Source organism: Cenococcum geophilum, assembly GCF_001692895.1.
Source record: "Cenococcum geophilum 1.58 unplaced genomic scaffold K441scaffold_11, whole genome shotgun sequence".
NCBI classification, from domain to species: Eukaryota; Fungi; Ascomycota; class Dothideomycetes; order Gloniales; family Gloniaceae; genus Cenococcum; species Cenococcum geophilum.
This window is the reverse complement of record NW_027137569.1, coordinates 2192679-2210049: the sequence shown is the minus strand read 5'-3', so window position 1 is coordinate 2210049 and position 17371 is coordinate 2192679. Positions and strand designations below refer to the sequence as shown.

Here is a 17371-nt window from a genome sequence, read left to right as displayed (position 1 = left end):
TTCCTTACCCTATTAGGCTGCTAAATAATAAAGCTGCGAACCCAATTTATCGTTATCTGTAAGCTGCGCGGTATATTAGGTGTTTGTAGCACTATAGGTCATGGCCGCGGTAGCTGTAGTGTCGTAGGTAGTGGCGTAGATGGACGCACCATAGCTGTTTTAACGTCGCAATCTGGTTAATATAACCTCAGGATTATATAGAATAAGGCCAGTTTTTGCCTATCCTAATAGGATAGATGAGGATTTAAATGTAGTTGTACGAATTTAGTGCAGAGCGTGGAGGAATTCAATAGTATTAAAGTTTGTGTAGCCTGTTCGCACAGCCATCTTAACAGCCTGTCTATGGTAGTGCTTAAACAGCTAGAAGAGAATAATATTAAGTAGTTGCAGGGAGTGGCTTATATGGGGCGGAATAGCTAATAAATGGATGTTCTTCTCCTTATAATATTCTGCAAATTCCTTTATAAGGTATAAACCATAGCCATCTAGTAATAGTAGCTGATGCGCACCCATCTATTGAGCAGCGCTTTGCCTATTAAAGTGCTAAATCCAATTAAACGCGAGGTCGTTATTTAAATAGCCTTTGGTTTGAGCGCCTAGCATATAGTTACTAGGTATACTTATATCATTAAGGTATTAATACATAATTTGTTAGCCCTTAATAATAACTGCTGGAGTAAGTATAACTCCATTACTAGATATAGCCTCTAACACCGACGCAAAATCGCGATTTGTTTCGCTAGCTAAGTGTATCCTCTTAGTGTCTGATACACGCGTAATTATCTACTAGCTGCCACCAATTCTAATACGAAATCCAGACTCGTCAAAGTTGTATTCGTTGTATGGTAGAATACCCCATTGCTCCTTCGTATTCCTATATAAAGTATACCATTCCTATATTACGGTAGGATCGTTCGCAGCAGCTTAATCAATCTCTATAGGCTTCTGCTTAACCTTATATACTATTGGGTTTTGTTTAAGGAATCTCTTAGTCTAGTCGCGTCTAAGAGTAGGTAGTTTGGTGTCGTCAGGCGCATAGAGCTTAAGGATACGCTGCGCGCAATTGTGGACTTGGTGGAATAGCGCGCCGACTCTAAGGCGGTCCATTTAATCGATATAGGATAGAAGTATAGCCTCTTGGTATTAATTAAGCATCTTATTACTACCAGGCCTCTGCATCTTGCTTTTAATGCCGTTGACGCGGTTATAGACACGTTTGAACGGCGCGTTATGTAGGCGGGCTACCAATTAAATATTGGGTATTTCCATGCGTAATAACTCACGAAGTGCATCTTGCACGCGTATCTCAATAATTTCAGATTCTGTAGGCATGGTTGTGGTGATTTAATTGTATGAGGAAGTAGGTGAGGCTTGATCTTGGGTAAACGTTCCGTTGAGCTCGGTGTTCCGTTAAGCTGCGTAGGACTATGAGCGTAAGCGAATAGTCCGTGGGGCGGATACGTATAATATAGTTAAACCTAAAAGTATTACTTTTTTATGGAATCTCTCCTAGAGCTTTTATACGCTAAAAAGCTTCTTTTCTCCTTTAACGGTAATATAATTGTTCCAATCTTTTAAGAAAGCCGTATAACACTCTAGGTTAAGAACTTATGCCGCTAAATAGTAGGGAAAATTATTTGGCTTTTTAACGTACTTTATAAGCTTTTCCTTAGCACGTTAGAGTTAAGAAGTTATAAACTTATCCTTAGCCTTAGTAGCTATTACCTATAGGAAAGTTAGCTAAAGAAATATTAAGAGTATTATATAATATACTAATACGGTCTATATTATATCCTTAAAAATATTAACTAATTCTAGAACCCTCTTTAGTATTATATAATCTCCTTAAAGAAATAGAGTTGCTTTATAAAAAGACTAAAAGAAATTATAAATTATATAAAGATATATCCATTCGCTTATTAAGAAGATATTATTTTTTAAGTTATCCTTATAGTACTCTACGTATAGTTAAAGCCTAGCCTTTGCCTTATCCTCTAAAGCTATATATAGCATAAGAAACCAGCTATTCTATCTTATACGGTTATTAAAAGGAACTATTTTACTAGTATATTTGGTAAACTATATTATATAGTTAGCTAAGCTATAAATATAAACGATATAGTTATAAAGCTTTCCTATTAGCCCTATAATATTTTAAATATTTTAATCTCTTTTACGCTTTTTGTCTAATGCTAGCTCTAATTCTTTATCCTTCTTTTTCTTTTTAACTAGCAGTAGTACTTATTATATAACTTCTTCTTCTTCCTCCTTTTTTTTAATCCTATTCTTTATCCTCTTTATTATATAAGTTTATAAGCTTCTTATCCTTTTTTAAACTAAATAGAAAGGCTTAAATAATAAGATTAATAACGTGCCCCTAATAGCGAATTCTTTAATACGTTGGAATTTAGTTAATTTTATACTTAAGGCTAAGCTATTAGCCAATCATATAATAGAGAACATTGTTTAATCCAGTATTATTACTAATAAAAGCTCTAATCTTTGTTTTAATGCTATATTTAATAAGAACTAAATAAAGCGCCTCCTGTTAATCTATATTACTCTAACTAAATACTATATAAAGGGCAATTAAGGGGTTCTGGTATTTATCCTAGATATTAATAAAGCTAGCACAAATTCCAAAAAAAGAAAATAACTTAGAGAGGTCTAGATATCTATAGTAAGGTAAATATTTATTTTTATAGATTAAAGTACTTTTTATACAATATCTTAACTCTTAGTAAAGTATTTAAAAATCTAGGCTATAATTATTAAGTAGTATATAGGGATAATTAAGGGTAATTCTTAATTTAATGCTTTTATAAAAGTATAAAATTCTAGCCATTCTATATATAAGAAGGGAAGCCGTTATATAATAATTAGATCTAAAAGTGCTTACTTTATAGTATTTTAATATACTATACGCTTTAGAACCTTACCCTTAAAACCTTAAACTTCTCCTCTTACTAAAAGCTTTTAATATAGTTCTAAAAGAGATCTCTCCTCCTAATCTTTTACTATTGTATACTCCTAGTTCTCTACTAGATTCTATTTAATAATAATTTTTTTAAAATAGCCTTATAATCCAACGGTTAAGAAATAGTGTCCTTTTAGGTCTTAAGGTGTTACGGAACAAGAGCAGTGGCTATAGAGCGTATATATTTAAGGAGTTTATAAAACGTTACGCGATCGATTATAAGGGTCGAGGGCGTAAGGAGGTGATATACCTACGCGTAGCTGATATAAGCTGTACGCGAGGTATATATAAGAGCATAGGGTTTTCCTATAGAGGCCCCTACGGTAGGGTTCTGTAATACTACCCCCCCTTCTATAGAGGCGGAGCTCCGGTAACGCTGTGGTTACTATATATATAAAAGGGACACTTAAGGTATAGAAAAGAAGAAAGGGGGGTATTATTAAAGGCTTAAAACAACGTTATATAATAAGGCTTAGCATTTAAGAATCTAACTAATTAGATAACTTTAACCGCCAGTTAAAGTTGTTACGGACGCTTTAAGTACGACATTACGACTACTTGGAGAAGAGTCGGAAGAAGCTAGTTGGCTAATTTTAGCACGGTCTAGGATGGAACCGATAGAGTTATATGACGAGAAATAGTAACTAAGGTTATATAACGTTATACGTAGTGTATATAGTGTATAAAGGGAACGTATGTATAATATGTATAATACATACCTTACGTATAAAGGGGATTTCTTAGGAGTACGGTTATGTATTTAAAGGACCATAATCCCTACCTAGATAGTTCTCTCCTTTATAGTAAATCTTAGAATATAATTAGAGTTAATCTATTAGGCAACCACTCTACTAGTTATTATTACGTTGTTAACTTCTTATTTACCTATATACCTAGCCCATTAATAAGTCTACCGTAGTTCCTACTACAAGGCTTTATTATATATTTACTACTAAAGTTACAGTATTAATAAAGTTAAACAACATGCCATTAAAAGCAGCTACTATAACGCTATTAACGGCGGTAACTATATTAAAATTAGGTAACGACACTAGTATAGCAGATACTAACTTATAGTAACCAGTAACAGTTAGATAATTATAAGAAATAGTTAACTAGTTAACGGAAAATAATATAATGCTAGAAAATAGGATTAATGGGATAGGAGTAGTAAAGATTAAGCTACTATTAATAGAAAGGTACTTAGGGGAAAGATTAAAACTTAAAGGATTCCTTATATAAATGCACTTTAAGGTTATATAAGAAGGAGTAAAGCTGCTAATACCTATAGATTAAATAGTATATACGGGACTATTCCTATTAGGAAGAGCACTTAAGTAGTTTAAGCCTTACTTTACGGAGATATAAGCGAACGGAATAGCAACCACTAATTAAGAAGTGTGGTTTATATTTATAAGCTAGGAAGGGTTTATAAAGCGACTTATATAAATATTTAAAGACCTAAAGGTGTAACGGAACCTTATAGCAAGAACTACGGTAGGTCCTATTATTAGGCTAGGTATATAGGAAATGCAAGTACTAGGAGTCAACAAGTAATAACAACTAGTAGAGTGGTTGCCTAACAGATTAACTCCAATTGTATTCTGAAAATCACTATAAGGAAGGAACTATCTAGGTAGGGACTAAGGGTCCTTAAATATACTACTCTTAATAGTTGTCTGGTTCCCTAATTAATTTGTCTTAGGGTCTTATATTTAATCTACTACTATACGGCTAGATAGTGAACTATCTTAAGCCTTTGCTAAGTTAGAACGTTCTCATAATGCGGAATAGAAGGCCCTGGATACTTGGATCGCGGCGTCTACTTATTTACTTCGTCTTAAGAAGGTTTATAAGAAGGTTCGTTTTAAGGAGTAGAAACTTATAGAATAAGGTTTATAGGAACTTGGCGATAAAAAAATAAATTTTCTTCTAATAGAGAAGGAAACAGATCTAAGTAGCTCGGCAACTGCTCTTCTTAGGTCCCCCTTAGGTAACTTATTCTTTAGTAATCCTTTTTTATTAATGCTACCTAACCTAATTTCTTCCAATACTCCTATACCTTTTCTATAGCGTTTTTTAAATTCTCTAGTAGCTCCTAGGTAGTCTTAGTATAGCCTATCTACTTAACCTCGTACCATATTTTATTATTAATGTCCTTATAACTAATAATCTTCAAAACTTGCTATTTATCTTCTTCCCGTCCTCTATACGTGTCTGCTTTATAAACTAGTGGCTTAATATTCCTATATACTAGCTCTAGCATTATAATATGCTATACAGGGTAGATCTTTATTTTAGCTAGTAGGTTTAACTTAAATATAACCAGTAAAATCCTTTACGTAATTTTAAAAGGTCCTAGTCTAACGTAGTCTAACTTTTTACTTAGTTGTTAACTCTTAAAATTTTTATATAGTAGCTATACTTTATCTCCCTCCTTAAGATCTGGTCCCTTAGATCTCTTAGCATTATAGTACCTTTTCATTCTCTCTTATACTTTCTTTACTAATTCCATAAGGTCTATATAAAGATTTATTAATATCTTTATTCTTTCTTTAGCCATACTACTTATTTTCTTTACTTACTATAGTAATAACAATATTCTTAGCTCATATCTATAATTTGCCTTAAATAATAATATACCTATTCCTTCTTAAGGTATTGTATTATATGCGAACTATATAACTGGTAATAGCGATACCTAATTATTCTATATATAATTAATATAATGCCTTAGATACTATTCTAGTGTCTAATTTAGTCTTTCTATTTAACCGTCTATTTGCAGATAATATACAGTAGAAGTTACTGCTTAAACTCCTTACTCTACTAAGAATACTTCCTAGAATACTGCTATAAATCTTAGATCTCTATCCGATATAATTTTACTTAGTGCTCTATATCTTACGAATACTTCTTTAATATAGATTCTAGCGACATCTTCCGCTAATATCTCTTTTATGCATGCTATAAAGTATCCCTACTTTATAAGCTTATCTACTATTACTAAGATCGCGTTATAATCTTACCCAGTAATAGGGTCTCTTAACTTTAGTAATTTAATAATAAAGTCCTATAATATAACCTCCTATAGTCTCTTTAGTAATTTAATAGGTTATAGCCCTCCATATAGCTTATACCTTATTAGTTTATTTCTTTAGCAATCTAGATATTTTTTTATAACTTTTCTAGCTATCCTCTAGATTCCATTAATAATATACTCCTTTTAAAGTCTTAACACTAAGCCTATAGCTCTATTATATCCTTAAGTTAATCCCTTATAGAATTCTTCCACAAATTACTCCGCTATGCTTCTTAGGATATACTTTACTTCTTAATTTTTATATATATCCGTCTATAGATCTTCTAGCTATGCTTTTAGAATCCTTTATACCTAAAAGCTTTCTAGTATTTTATAGACTTTTTCTAGCTTCTTATCTTCCTAAGTTACTATAATCTTTGGATAATTATACCTAATTAATCCGTCTGTGTCTTTTTACAGTAAAGCCCCTAATAGCTTTTTATCATTTTATAGTTTAGCTTTATAGCTTAAAGCATCCGCCCGCGTATTATCTATACCCTTAGTATACTAAATCTTAAAATAGTATTCTGTAAGCATCTCTGCCCATCTAACCTATCTTTAGTTAAGTTCCTTTATTATTAGGAATCCTATTAGGTTCTTATAATCTATCTTAACTATAAATAGTTTCTCTATACCTTATAAAAATGCTTTTTATTTCTTTAATACTATAACTATACCTAATAACTCCTTATTATAGATATTATAGTTTAACTCTAGTAGTATTATCTTTTAACTATAGTATGCCACTAGGTGCCATCTATCTTAATATCTCTATATAAAGTACGCCCTTAGTATATAGTCTAATGCATCCGTTTCTATAACTATCTCTAGTCCTAGTTAATAGACCTTAAAAACTAGCTCCTAGGTAAATAACTCTTTAACTTTCCTAAAGAGTTCTTACTGTTCCTCTCCCTATACCTATAGTTCTTCTTTCTTTATTAACCGTATAAGTAGTTTAATGTCTTTTAACTACTGCGCTATAAACCTTCTATAGTAATTATAAAACCCTAGAAATAATCTTAATTACGTAACGTTCTCTAATTCCTGCCAATTTGCTATAGCCTTAATCTTCTTTAAATCTATACTAAGTTGGCCTAGTTTAATAATAAATCCTATAAAATTGGTCTTTCTAGTAAAGAACTTGCATTTTTTAATTGCTACTAGCATCTATTCTTCTTATAGTCTCTTTAAGACCCATTTAACGTGTTCTCTATACTCTTCCTTAGTTATTAAGTAGATAATAATATTATTAAGATATACTATAACAAATTTATCTAAGTATTCTCCTAATATATTATTAATACGCTTCTGGAATATTACTAATATATTTATAAGCCCGAATTATATAACTAATGGTTTATATAGTCCTTCCTTTAATTTAAAGGCTGCCTTCCATTTATCGCCTTCCTTAATTTTAATCTAATAGTACGCCTATCTTAGATCTATCTTCGTAAAGATTTATACATTACCTATCCTATCTTAGATTTTGCTAATTAAGGGTAAAGGATACCTATTCTTTCTTATAATGCTATTTAACTATCTATAGTTAATACACAGTCTTAGTTTACTATTTTTCTTTAGTACGAATAGTACTAGATAACCCGCTAATAACTGCGATGGTCTAATATATCCCTTTTATAAATTTTCTTAGATAAACTCTTTTAATGCCCTACCTTCTTCTTTAGTAAGCTTATAGATTAGAAAGAACCTTAAACTTATTCCTAGTTCTAATTCTATCTTATAGTTCTATATTACATATTCTAATAGCTTTTTACTCTTAGGTAACTATAATTTCTTACTATACTTATAGTATCTCTTTAGTATATAGCTTAGCCCTTTTTCTATCTCTTCGTAGGTTACTCCTACTTAGTACTATACCAACTTAGCTTATTATTACATCTTATAGCGTTAAGTATCTCTAATATTAACTTAACCTATAACCTAATCGATCTTTAGATTATATTCCTATAACTAAGGTATCCCTAGTACTGCCTCGTCCCGTCCCAATAGTAGGATATTAAAAGATATCTCAATTTATCTTCCTTTAATAGTTATCTAAATAGGTCCTATTTTAAGGTTAATAATCCCTCCTCTATAGGCTATTAGATCTCCTAAAATTATTACTAATAGGTAAGGCTCCTCTTTTTATCTATAAGGTAATCCTATCCTTTTAACTGTTACTAGCGAGATATAGTTCCTTATTGCTCCACTATCTATTAATGCCTTAAACTATTAATCTTGCTATTTAACTTATAGGTTTAGGTATCATCTTTAAATTCCTTTAAGGGTCTAAGGCTCTATTACTAGCTCCCTCTAGTTCTATAGGCCTCTACTTTTCCTAACTATTAGCTGCTTAATCCTTATACACTTAGCTCATTCTTTAGCCAATGCCTAGTTCGCTTTTTGTCTTTAATATACCATAGATATATATTCTTTAGGCATTCCCACCACTATTGTCTATTTAAGCATTTTTCCGTAAGGAATCTTCCTAGTTAAAGTATTAAATCTCCTTCCTCTTAGACTTCTGCTAGATACCATTTATATATATATTTAGCATTCCTATACTATTACTTATTTATTATCTAGTATATCCTCATAGAGTATTTCCAATTCTTTTCTTTTAGATTTTTATGTATCTTATATATATTATCTATACACGCAATCTATAATAACGTGTAGTATACTAGGTGCTTTAGGTTAACTCTTAGCTTGTCTTTATCCTTAAGTTTAAACCTTTATTATGCTAATCTAAACGTTATAACTTTATTTGCGGGTACTAAAATACGTCTCTTACTTCTCTAGTCCTCTAAACATTCCTCTAAATCCTTTAACGTTATAATTAAGGCTCCTTTAATATAAGTTATAGCCTTTTCTATAATTAGGTGGTCTTAAATAACTTTTTCGTCCAACTATATATAGAAATCTTCCCACTTATTATTATGTCGCTGCCTATACCACTTTTAGTATAGCTGCTAGAGTATATACGGCTTATCCGTAAGGAAGTATCTTTTTATTACTATATTATAATAGCCCTTTATATGTCGTTCTTTAAACCTAGTAGGAATTCCTAGATTTTCTTTATTTTCCAGTTCGGTAAGCTACTTAGCTCTTAGTATACCTACTCTTAGCCTATTAGTGGTTCTTTATACTAGCGCTCTGTCCCTTATACGTCCTAATATACTAGATCTCTTATCTAGTTTCTGTTCTTACTATACAATAATTCTTGCTCTAAATTCTTCTATAGTTTCCTTTAGTTTACGCCTTGCGCTTAGATCCTTAAAGTCGTCTTACTTCTTAATCTTAGTATTAACTTTTTAATCTTTAGTCCAAACACTGTATTCTACTAATAAGTCCTCTAGGTCTATATATCTATCTCCTAGTCTAGTTGCTGTTTATATTGCAGATTCTCTAATCTATAAAGAAGCTCCTTACTTCTTACCTATAGGTGTCCTAATTTATACTCCGAATTCTTAGTCCCTTAGATTCTTTAATTTTAAGCTTACTTCTAACTTAAGCTTAGCTCCAGCCTTAGTCCAACTAGGCTTACTTAGTATTCTTATCTTATCTTAAGAGTCTTAAATCTTACTTATCTCGTCTTAAGAATCTTATGCCTATAGAAATCTTCGTCCCGAGCTTATTCGTATATCTTTAAACTAAGCTACTACTCTACTCTATCGGTTATTGTCCGTTATGGGTCCTTAAGCTTACCTTATCTTATCTTAAGAATCTCAGTCGTCTCTTATCTTATCTTAAGAATCTTAAGCCTTTAGCTTCTTGCCTTTATTAAGTGCCAAAGTAGTTTACTATCCTACTTCTCTTATATCTCACGAAGCGATAAACATTATGTCTAGTGGGGTCTTAATCCCTACTAATATTCCCTATTCTGTAGTAGAATTATCCTTTACCTCTAGTGTAATATCTTTAATGGCTACGTGTTCCTAGTAAACCGCCTTTATTGCCTTATTGTCACGGAATGTTTCGCCTATATCAAATTTATTGTCCTTAATATCCAATTTATAAACTAGTTTATTGGTTCCTCTACATTCTATAGGTATTAGCTCCTATAGCCAGTAGCTTACGCTATACTTAGCGTCTTTATAAATTTGGTATACATTGTTATAACAAAATATAAAACTTTTAATTAAACACTCTTTTGTTCCTTATAGTATACTATTATCCCTTTATATATATATATTGTCTGCCGCTAGTCTAGTTCCCTTTATTGTATAGTACTTCTAACCATCTTTATAATCCCTCGCGAAGTAACCTTATTTTCCGCAATTTATATAAGCTCTATCTCTAAACCATTAACTTTGCTATAGAGTCTGCCTAAACATCTTCTACTGCTAAGATCCCTAGTTTAGCCTCTGCTTCTTAGTCCTGTAATTACTAGATCCTTAACCTCTAGGTTTCTATAGTTTCTTACTCTATCTCTTATAGGCTTCCTTAGTACTACTTAGGTCTATTAGCTCTACGCTATACTATAGTTTCTAACTTAGCTTTAGTTATTACGTACTCTGCGCCTTATATAACTATAGAACTCTATCTTAACCTCTCTTAGTCTATTCCCTCTAGTAGATCCTATTATTAATCTTTATTACTTAATCTATTAATTCCCTTAGGGTGTCCGCATCTTTTATCAGAATAATTACGTCCTAGACTTTAGCCTTAAGTCCCTATTTATACTGTGCCATAAGCGCCCTATTATTCTACTTAACTTATATTGCTAATATCTGAAACTGCGTTATATACTTAATTGCTAAGGTTTACTACGTAATATCTTAGAGTTTTCTTTCCGCTATAGTTACTACCTCTAGGTCTTTAAATATTTATATAAGTTACTCTACAAATATATTCTAGCTTAAGAATATAAACCGTACCTCTTAGTTCATAGTCGTTATTCTATTTGCCTAGATTTCCGTAAGGTAAGACTTAAACTACTTAAGTGCTCTTCCTGTTAGGAACAATTCTGCGTATGCTATTTAATCCATAGGTATTACTAGCTTAGCTCCCTCTTACGTAACCTTAAAGTGCATTTATATAAGGAATTCTTTAAGCTTTAATCTCTTTCCTAAGAATCTTTTAATTAATAGTAACTTAACCTTTGCTGCGCTTATCCCGTTAATCCTGTTTTTTAACATTATATTATTTTCTATTAACTAGTTAACTATCTCTTATAGCTATCTAACCGTTATAGGTTGCTATAAGTTAGTGTCTGCTATACTGGTGTTGTTACCTAACCTTAATGTAGTTGCCGCCGTTAATAGCGTTGTGGTAGCTGCTTTTAGTGGCATGTTATCCGACTTCCTTATATTAATACTATAACTAGGTAGTAATTATATAACGGAACCTTATAGTAAGAACTACAGTAGGTCCTATTATTAGGCTAGGTATATAGGAAATACAAGTACTAGGAGTTAACAAGTAATAATAACTAGTAGAGTAGTTGCCCAATAGATTAACTCCAATTATATTCTAAAAATTACTATAAGGAAGGAACTATCTAGGTAGGGACTAAGGGTCCTTAAATATACAACCGTACTTCTATAAAATCCTTCTTATACGTAATATACGTCTTATACATAAGGTACGTAAGTTCCTCTTATTCCTCTTGTTTAATACGTAGCACATTATATAACCTCGGCTACTATTCCTCATCACATGGTTCTACCGGTTCCATCCTAGACCGTGCCTAAATCAACTAACTAGCTTTTTCCGACTCTTCCCCAAGTAGTCGTAACATCGTACTTAAAGCGTCCGTAACAAAAGGCAGTAACCACGGCGGAAAAAAAACTCTAAGACATTATATAATAAACCTTAGTAATTAAGTATATAACGCAGTTTTAGACGTTAGTAATATAAGTTAAGTAGAATAATAAGGCGCTTATAGTATAGTATAAGTAAGGACTTAAGGCTAAAGTCTAGGACGTAATTATCCCAATAGAAGATATAGAAACCCTAAGGGAACTAATAGATTAAGCGATTAAGATTAACAATTAGATTTACTAAAGGGAGCAGGCTAAAAGAGGCTAAGATAGAGTTCTATAGTTATATAAGGCGTAAAGTACGTAATAACTAAAGCTAAGTTAAAAACTATAGTATAGCGCAGAGCTAATAGACCTAAGTAGTACTAAAGAATCTAAAAGATAAAATAAGAAATTATAGAAACCTAAAGGATAAAGATTAAGTAATTAAAGGTCTAAGGAGCAGAGGCTAAACTAGAGATCTTAGTAGTAGAAGACGTTTAGGCGGACTCTATAGCAAGAAAAATGGTTTAAAAAAGGAGCTTATATAAATTGCGGAAAATAGGGTTATTATATTAAAAACTATAAAAGTAGTTAGAGTTACTACGTAGTAAAAGGAATAAGACTAGTAGACGATATATATATATAGAGGGACGATAATATACTACGAGGAATAAAAGAATGTTTAATTAAAAGTTTTATGTTTTGTTATAATAACGCATACCAAATTTATAAGGACGCTAAGTACGGCGCAAGCTATTAGCTATAAGAGCTATAATTAGCAGAATATAAAGGAACTAATAAACTAGTTCGTAGATCGGATATTAAAGATAATAAATTTAATATAGATAAAATATTTCGTAATAATAAGGTAATAAGGGTAGCTTACTAGGAGTATATAAACCTTAGAGATGTTATATAAGAGGTAAAGAATAATTCCACTATAGAATAGGGAACATTAGTAGGGATTAAGACCCCACTAGATACAATATCTATTGCTTTATAAGATATAAGATAAGTAAGGCAGTGAACTACTTCGGCACTTAATAAAGGTAAAAGGCTAAAAGCTTAAGATTCTTAAGATAAGATAAGGTAAGCTTAAGGACCTATAATAGACGATAACCAATAGAGTAGGGCATTGGCTTAGTTTAGCAATATATAAATAAGCTTAGGACGAAGTTTCCTAAAAATATAAGACTCTTAAAACAAGACGAGAATACTAGTAAAGCTTAGTTAGGCTAAGGCTAGAGTAAAGCTTAAGATAGAAGTAAGCTTAGGATTAAGAATCTTATAGGACTAAGATTTTAGTAATAGAATAAGGACTATTAAAGAAATTGTAAGCAAGGCTTAGTAATAGAATTAAAATATTAATACTAAGATTAAGAAGCAAGAAGACTTTAAGGATTTATCTATAAGACGCAAACTAAAAGAAACTATAGAAGAATTTAGATAAAGAATTATTGTATAGCAAGAATAGAAACTAGATAAAAGATTTAGTATATTAGGACGTATAAGGGATAGAGTACCTATATAAAGAATTACTAATAGGCCTAAGGCAGGCACGTTAAGAGCTAAATAGCTTATTAAATTAAAAGATGAAGAGGATCTAGGGATTCCTACTAGGTTTAAAGAATGATATATAAAAGGCTATTACAACGCAGTAATAAGAAGATACTTCCTTACGGATAAGCTATATACACTCTAGCAGCTATACTAAAAGTAGTATAGGCAACGATATAACAATAAGTGGGAAGATTTCTATATGTAGTTAGATAAATAAGTTATCTAAAACTACCCGATTATAGAGAAGGCTATAACTTATATTAAAGGAGCCTTAATTATAACGTTAAAGGATTTAAAGGAATAATTAGAGGACTAAAGAAGCAAGAAACGCATCTTAGTACCTATAAATAAAGTTATAACGTTTAGATTAGTATAATAAAGGTTTAAACTTAAAGATAAAGACAAGTTAAGAGTTAACCTAAAGCACCCTATATACTATACGCTATTATAGATTATATATATAGACAATATATATAAAATATACAAAAATCTAAAGAAAAAGAATCGGAAATACCCTATAAGGATATATTAGGCGCTAGATAAGCAATAGTATAGGAATACTAAGTACCTATATAGATAGCATTTAGTAGAAGTTTAAGAGTTAGGGGACTTAATATTTTAACTAAAAAGATTCCTTATGGAAGAATATTTAGATAGATAATAGTAGTAGAAATGCCTAAAGAATATATGTCTATAGTATATAGAAGATAAAAAGCAAATTAGGTATTAGCTAAAGGATAAGCTAAGTATATAAGAATTAAGTAGCTAATAGTTAGGAAAAGTAGAGGCCTATAAAACTAAAGGGAGCCAGTAGTAGAGCCTTAGACCCTTAAAGGAATTTAAGAATAACACCTAAAATTTATAAGTTAAATAGTAAGATTAGTAGTTTAAAGCACTAATAGATAGTGGGGTAATATAAGACTATATTTTACTAATAGTAGTTAAAAGAATGGGATTACCTTATAGATAGAAGAAGTAATTTTACTTATTAGTTATAATTTTAGGAGATCTAATAGCCTATAAAGGAGGGATTATTAATCTTAAAATAGGACCTATTTAGATAACTATTAAAGGGAGATAAATTAAGATATCTTTTAATATCCTACCATTAGGACGGGATAAGGTAGTATTAGGTATGCCTTAGTTATAGGAGTATAATCTAAAGATTAATTGGATTATAGGTTAGGTTAATATTAGAAATACTTAATAACGTAAAATATAATAGTAAACTAAGTTAGTATAGTACTAAGTTGGAGTAATATATAAGGAGACTAAGCGAAGCTTAAGTTATATACTAAAGAGATACCATAAGTATAGTAAAAAACTATAGAGTTTAAAAAGTAAAAAGCTAGTAGATTATATAGCGTAAAACTATAAGATAGAGTTAGAACTGGGAATAAATCTAAGGTTCTTTTTAACCTATAAGCTTACTAAAAAAGAGTCTAGAGCACTTAAAGAGTTTATTTAAGAAAACTTATAAAAGGGATATATTAGACTATTATAGTTATTAGTAGGTTATCTAGTACTATTCATACTAAAGAAAAACGGAAAACTTAGGCTATATATTAATTATAGATAGTTAAACAGCATTACCCGAAAGGATAGGTATCCTTTACCCTTAATTAGTAAAATTTAAGATTGGATAGGTAACGCGTAAATCTTTATAAAGATAGATCTAAGATAGGCGTACTATTAGATTAGAATTAAGGAAGGCAATAAATAGAAGGTAGCTTTTAGGTTAAGAAAAGGACTATATAAACTATTAGTTATATAATTTGGATTAATAAATATACTAGCAACGTTTTAGAACCAAATTAATAGTGTATTAGGAGAATACCTTAACGAGTTTGTTATAGCATACCTTAACAATATTATTATCTACTTAATAACTAAGGAAGAACACGGGGAATACGTTAAATGGGTTTTAAAGAGACTATAGGAAGAATAGATACTAGTAGTAATTAAGAAATATAAGTTCTTTATAAGGAAGACCGGTTTTATTATATTTATTATTAAACTAGGTTATATTAGTATAGACCTAAAAAAGATTAAAGCTATAGTAAGTTGGTAAGAACTAGAGAATATAATATAGTTAAGGTTATTCTTAGGGTTTTGCAACTACTATAGAAGGTTTATAGCATAATAGTTAAAGAATATTAAACTGTTTACTAGGCTTATGAAGAAAGAGGAACTATAGGTATAGGGAGATAAATAGAAGAAGTTATTTACCTAAGAGCTAATCCTTAAAATCTACTAACTAGGATTAGAAACGGTTATAGAAACGGACGTATTAGACTATATATTAGGAGTATGCTTACTATAAAGGCATAAGGACGCATAGCATCCAGTATTATACTATAGTAGAAAGATAACACTATTAGAGTTAAACTATAACGTCTATAATAAAGAGCTGTTAGGTATAGTTATAGTACTTAATATTACGGACGCTTTAAGTACAATGTTATAACTACTTAGAGAAGAGTTAGAAGAAGCTAGTTAGTTAATATAAGCACGGTTTAGAATGGAGCCGATAGAGCTATATAACGAGGAATGGTAGCTAAGGTCATGTAATATAATCTATATAATTTATAGGATCTATATAATCCGTAATAGAGTAGATAAAGCGCACGTTTATTACGTATAAGAAGGATTTTATAGGAGTACAGTTGTGTATTTAAGGACCCTTAGTCCCTACCTAGATAGTTCCTTCCTTATAGTAATTCTTAGAATACAATTAGAGTTAATTTATTAGGCAACTACTCCACTAGTTATTATTACGTTATAACTTTAATTTACATTACCTATACATCTAGCCTATTAACGAGCCCATTGTAGTACTTGCTATAAGGTTCCGTTACATAATTACTACCTAGTTATAGTATTAAATATAGAAAGTCGAATAATATGCCACCAAAAGCAGCCACCATAACGCCATTAACGGCGGCAACTACTTTAAGGTTAGGAGGTGATACTAGTATAGTAGATACTAACTTATAGCAACCTGTAACGGTTGGACAGCTATAAGAGATAGTTAACTAGTTAATAACTAACAATATAGCGCTAGAAGAAAGGGTTAATAGAATTAGAGCAGCGAAGATTAAGTTACTATTAATTAAGAGGTACTCTAGAGAAAGATTAAAGCTTAAAGGATTCCTTATATAAATGCACTTTAAGGTTATATAAGAAGGAGCCAAGCTATTAATACCTATAGATTAAATAGCATATATAGGACTATTCCTATTAGGAAGAGTACTTAAGTGGTTTAAGCTTTACCTTATAGAAATATAAGTAAATAGAATAACAACCACTAATTAGGATGTACGGTTTATATTCTTAAGCTAGGAAGGGTTTATAAAGCAATTTATATAAATATTTAGAGACCTAGAGGTAGTAATTATAGCGAAAAGAAAACTCTAAGATATTATATAATAAACCTTAGCAATTAAGTATATAACGTAGTTCTAGATGTTAGCAATATAAGTTAAGTGGAATAATAAGGCGCTTATAGCATAGTATAAGTAAGGACTTAAGGCTAAAGTCTAGGACGTAATTATCCTAATAGAAGATATGGACACTCTAAGGGAATTAATAGATTAAGTAATTAAGATTAATAATTATATCTACTAAAGGGAATAGGCTAAGAGAGGTTAAGATAAAGTTTTATAGTTATATAAGGCGTAGAGTACGTAATAACTAAAGCTAAGTTAAAAACTATAGTATGGCGCAGAGCTAATAGACCTAAGTAGTACTAAAGAATCTAAAAGATAAAATAAAAGATTATAGAAACCTAGAGGGTAAAAATTAAGTAATTAAAGACCTAAGGAGCAGAGGCTAAACCAGGGATCTTAGTAGTAGAAGACGTTTAGGTGGACTCTATAATAAGAAAAATAGTTTAAAGAGGATGCTTATATAAATTGCGGAAAATAAGGTTATTATATTAAAGACTATAAAAGTAGTTAAAGTCACTATATAGTAAAAGGGATAAGACTAGTAGACGATATATAT

The 17371-nt window shown here is 30.7% G+C and overlaps 2 protein-coding genes across 2 annotated transcripts; both read right to left on the bottom strand.

Moving 5' to 3' along the window:
* Window positions 1–196: 196 nt before the first annotated feature.
* K441DRAFT_712513 (uncharacterized protein) lies at window positions 197–513 on the bottom strand (the record flags this gene model as incomplete). The annotated part of the gene is made up of 1 exon (XM_067653922.1): window positions 197–513. The coding sequence occupies one exon, from the start codon at window positions 511–513 to the stop codon at window positions 361–363; it is 153 nt and encodes a 50-aa protein (XP_067506561.1). The 3' UTR covers window positions 197–360.
* A 273-nt stretch (window positions 514–786) lies between these two features.
* Window positions 787–1393, bottom strand: K441DRAFT_656405 (uncharacterized protein; the record flags this gene model as incomplete). The annotated part of the gene is made up of 4 exons (XM_067648003.1): window positions 1284–1393; window positions 1164–1241; window positions 904–923; window positions 787–864 (listed from the first exon to the last, which is right to left on the bottom strand). Exons 1-4 carry the CDS (start codon window positions 1330–1332, stop codon window positions 787–789), a joined length of 225 nt encoding a protein of 74 aa, XP_067506560.1. The 5' UTR covers window positions 1333–1393.
* Window positions 1394–17371: the final 15978 nt, after the last annotated feature.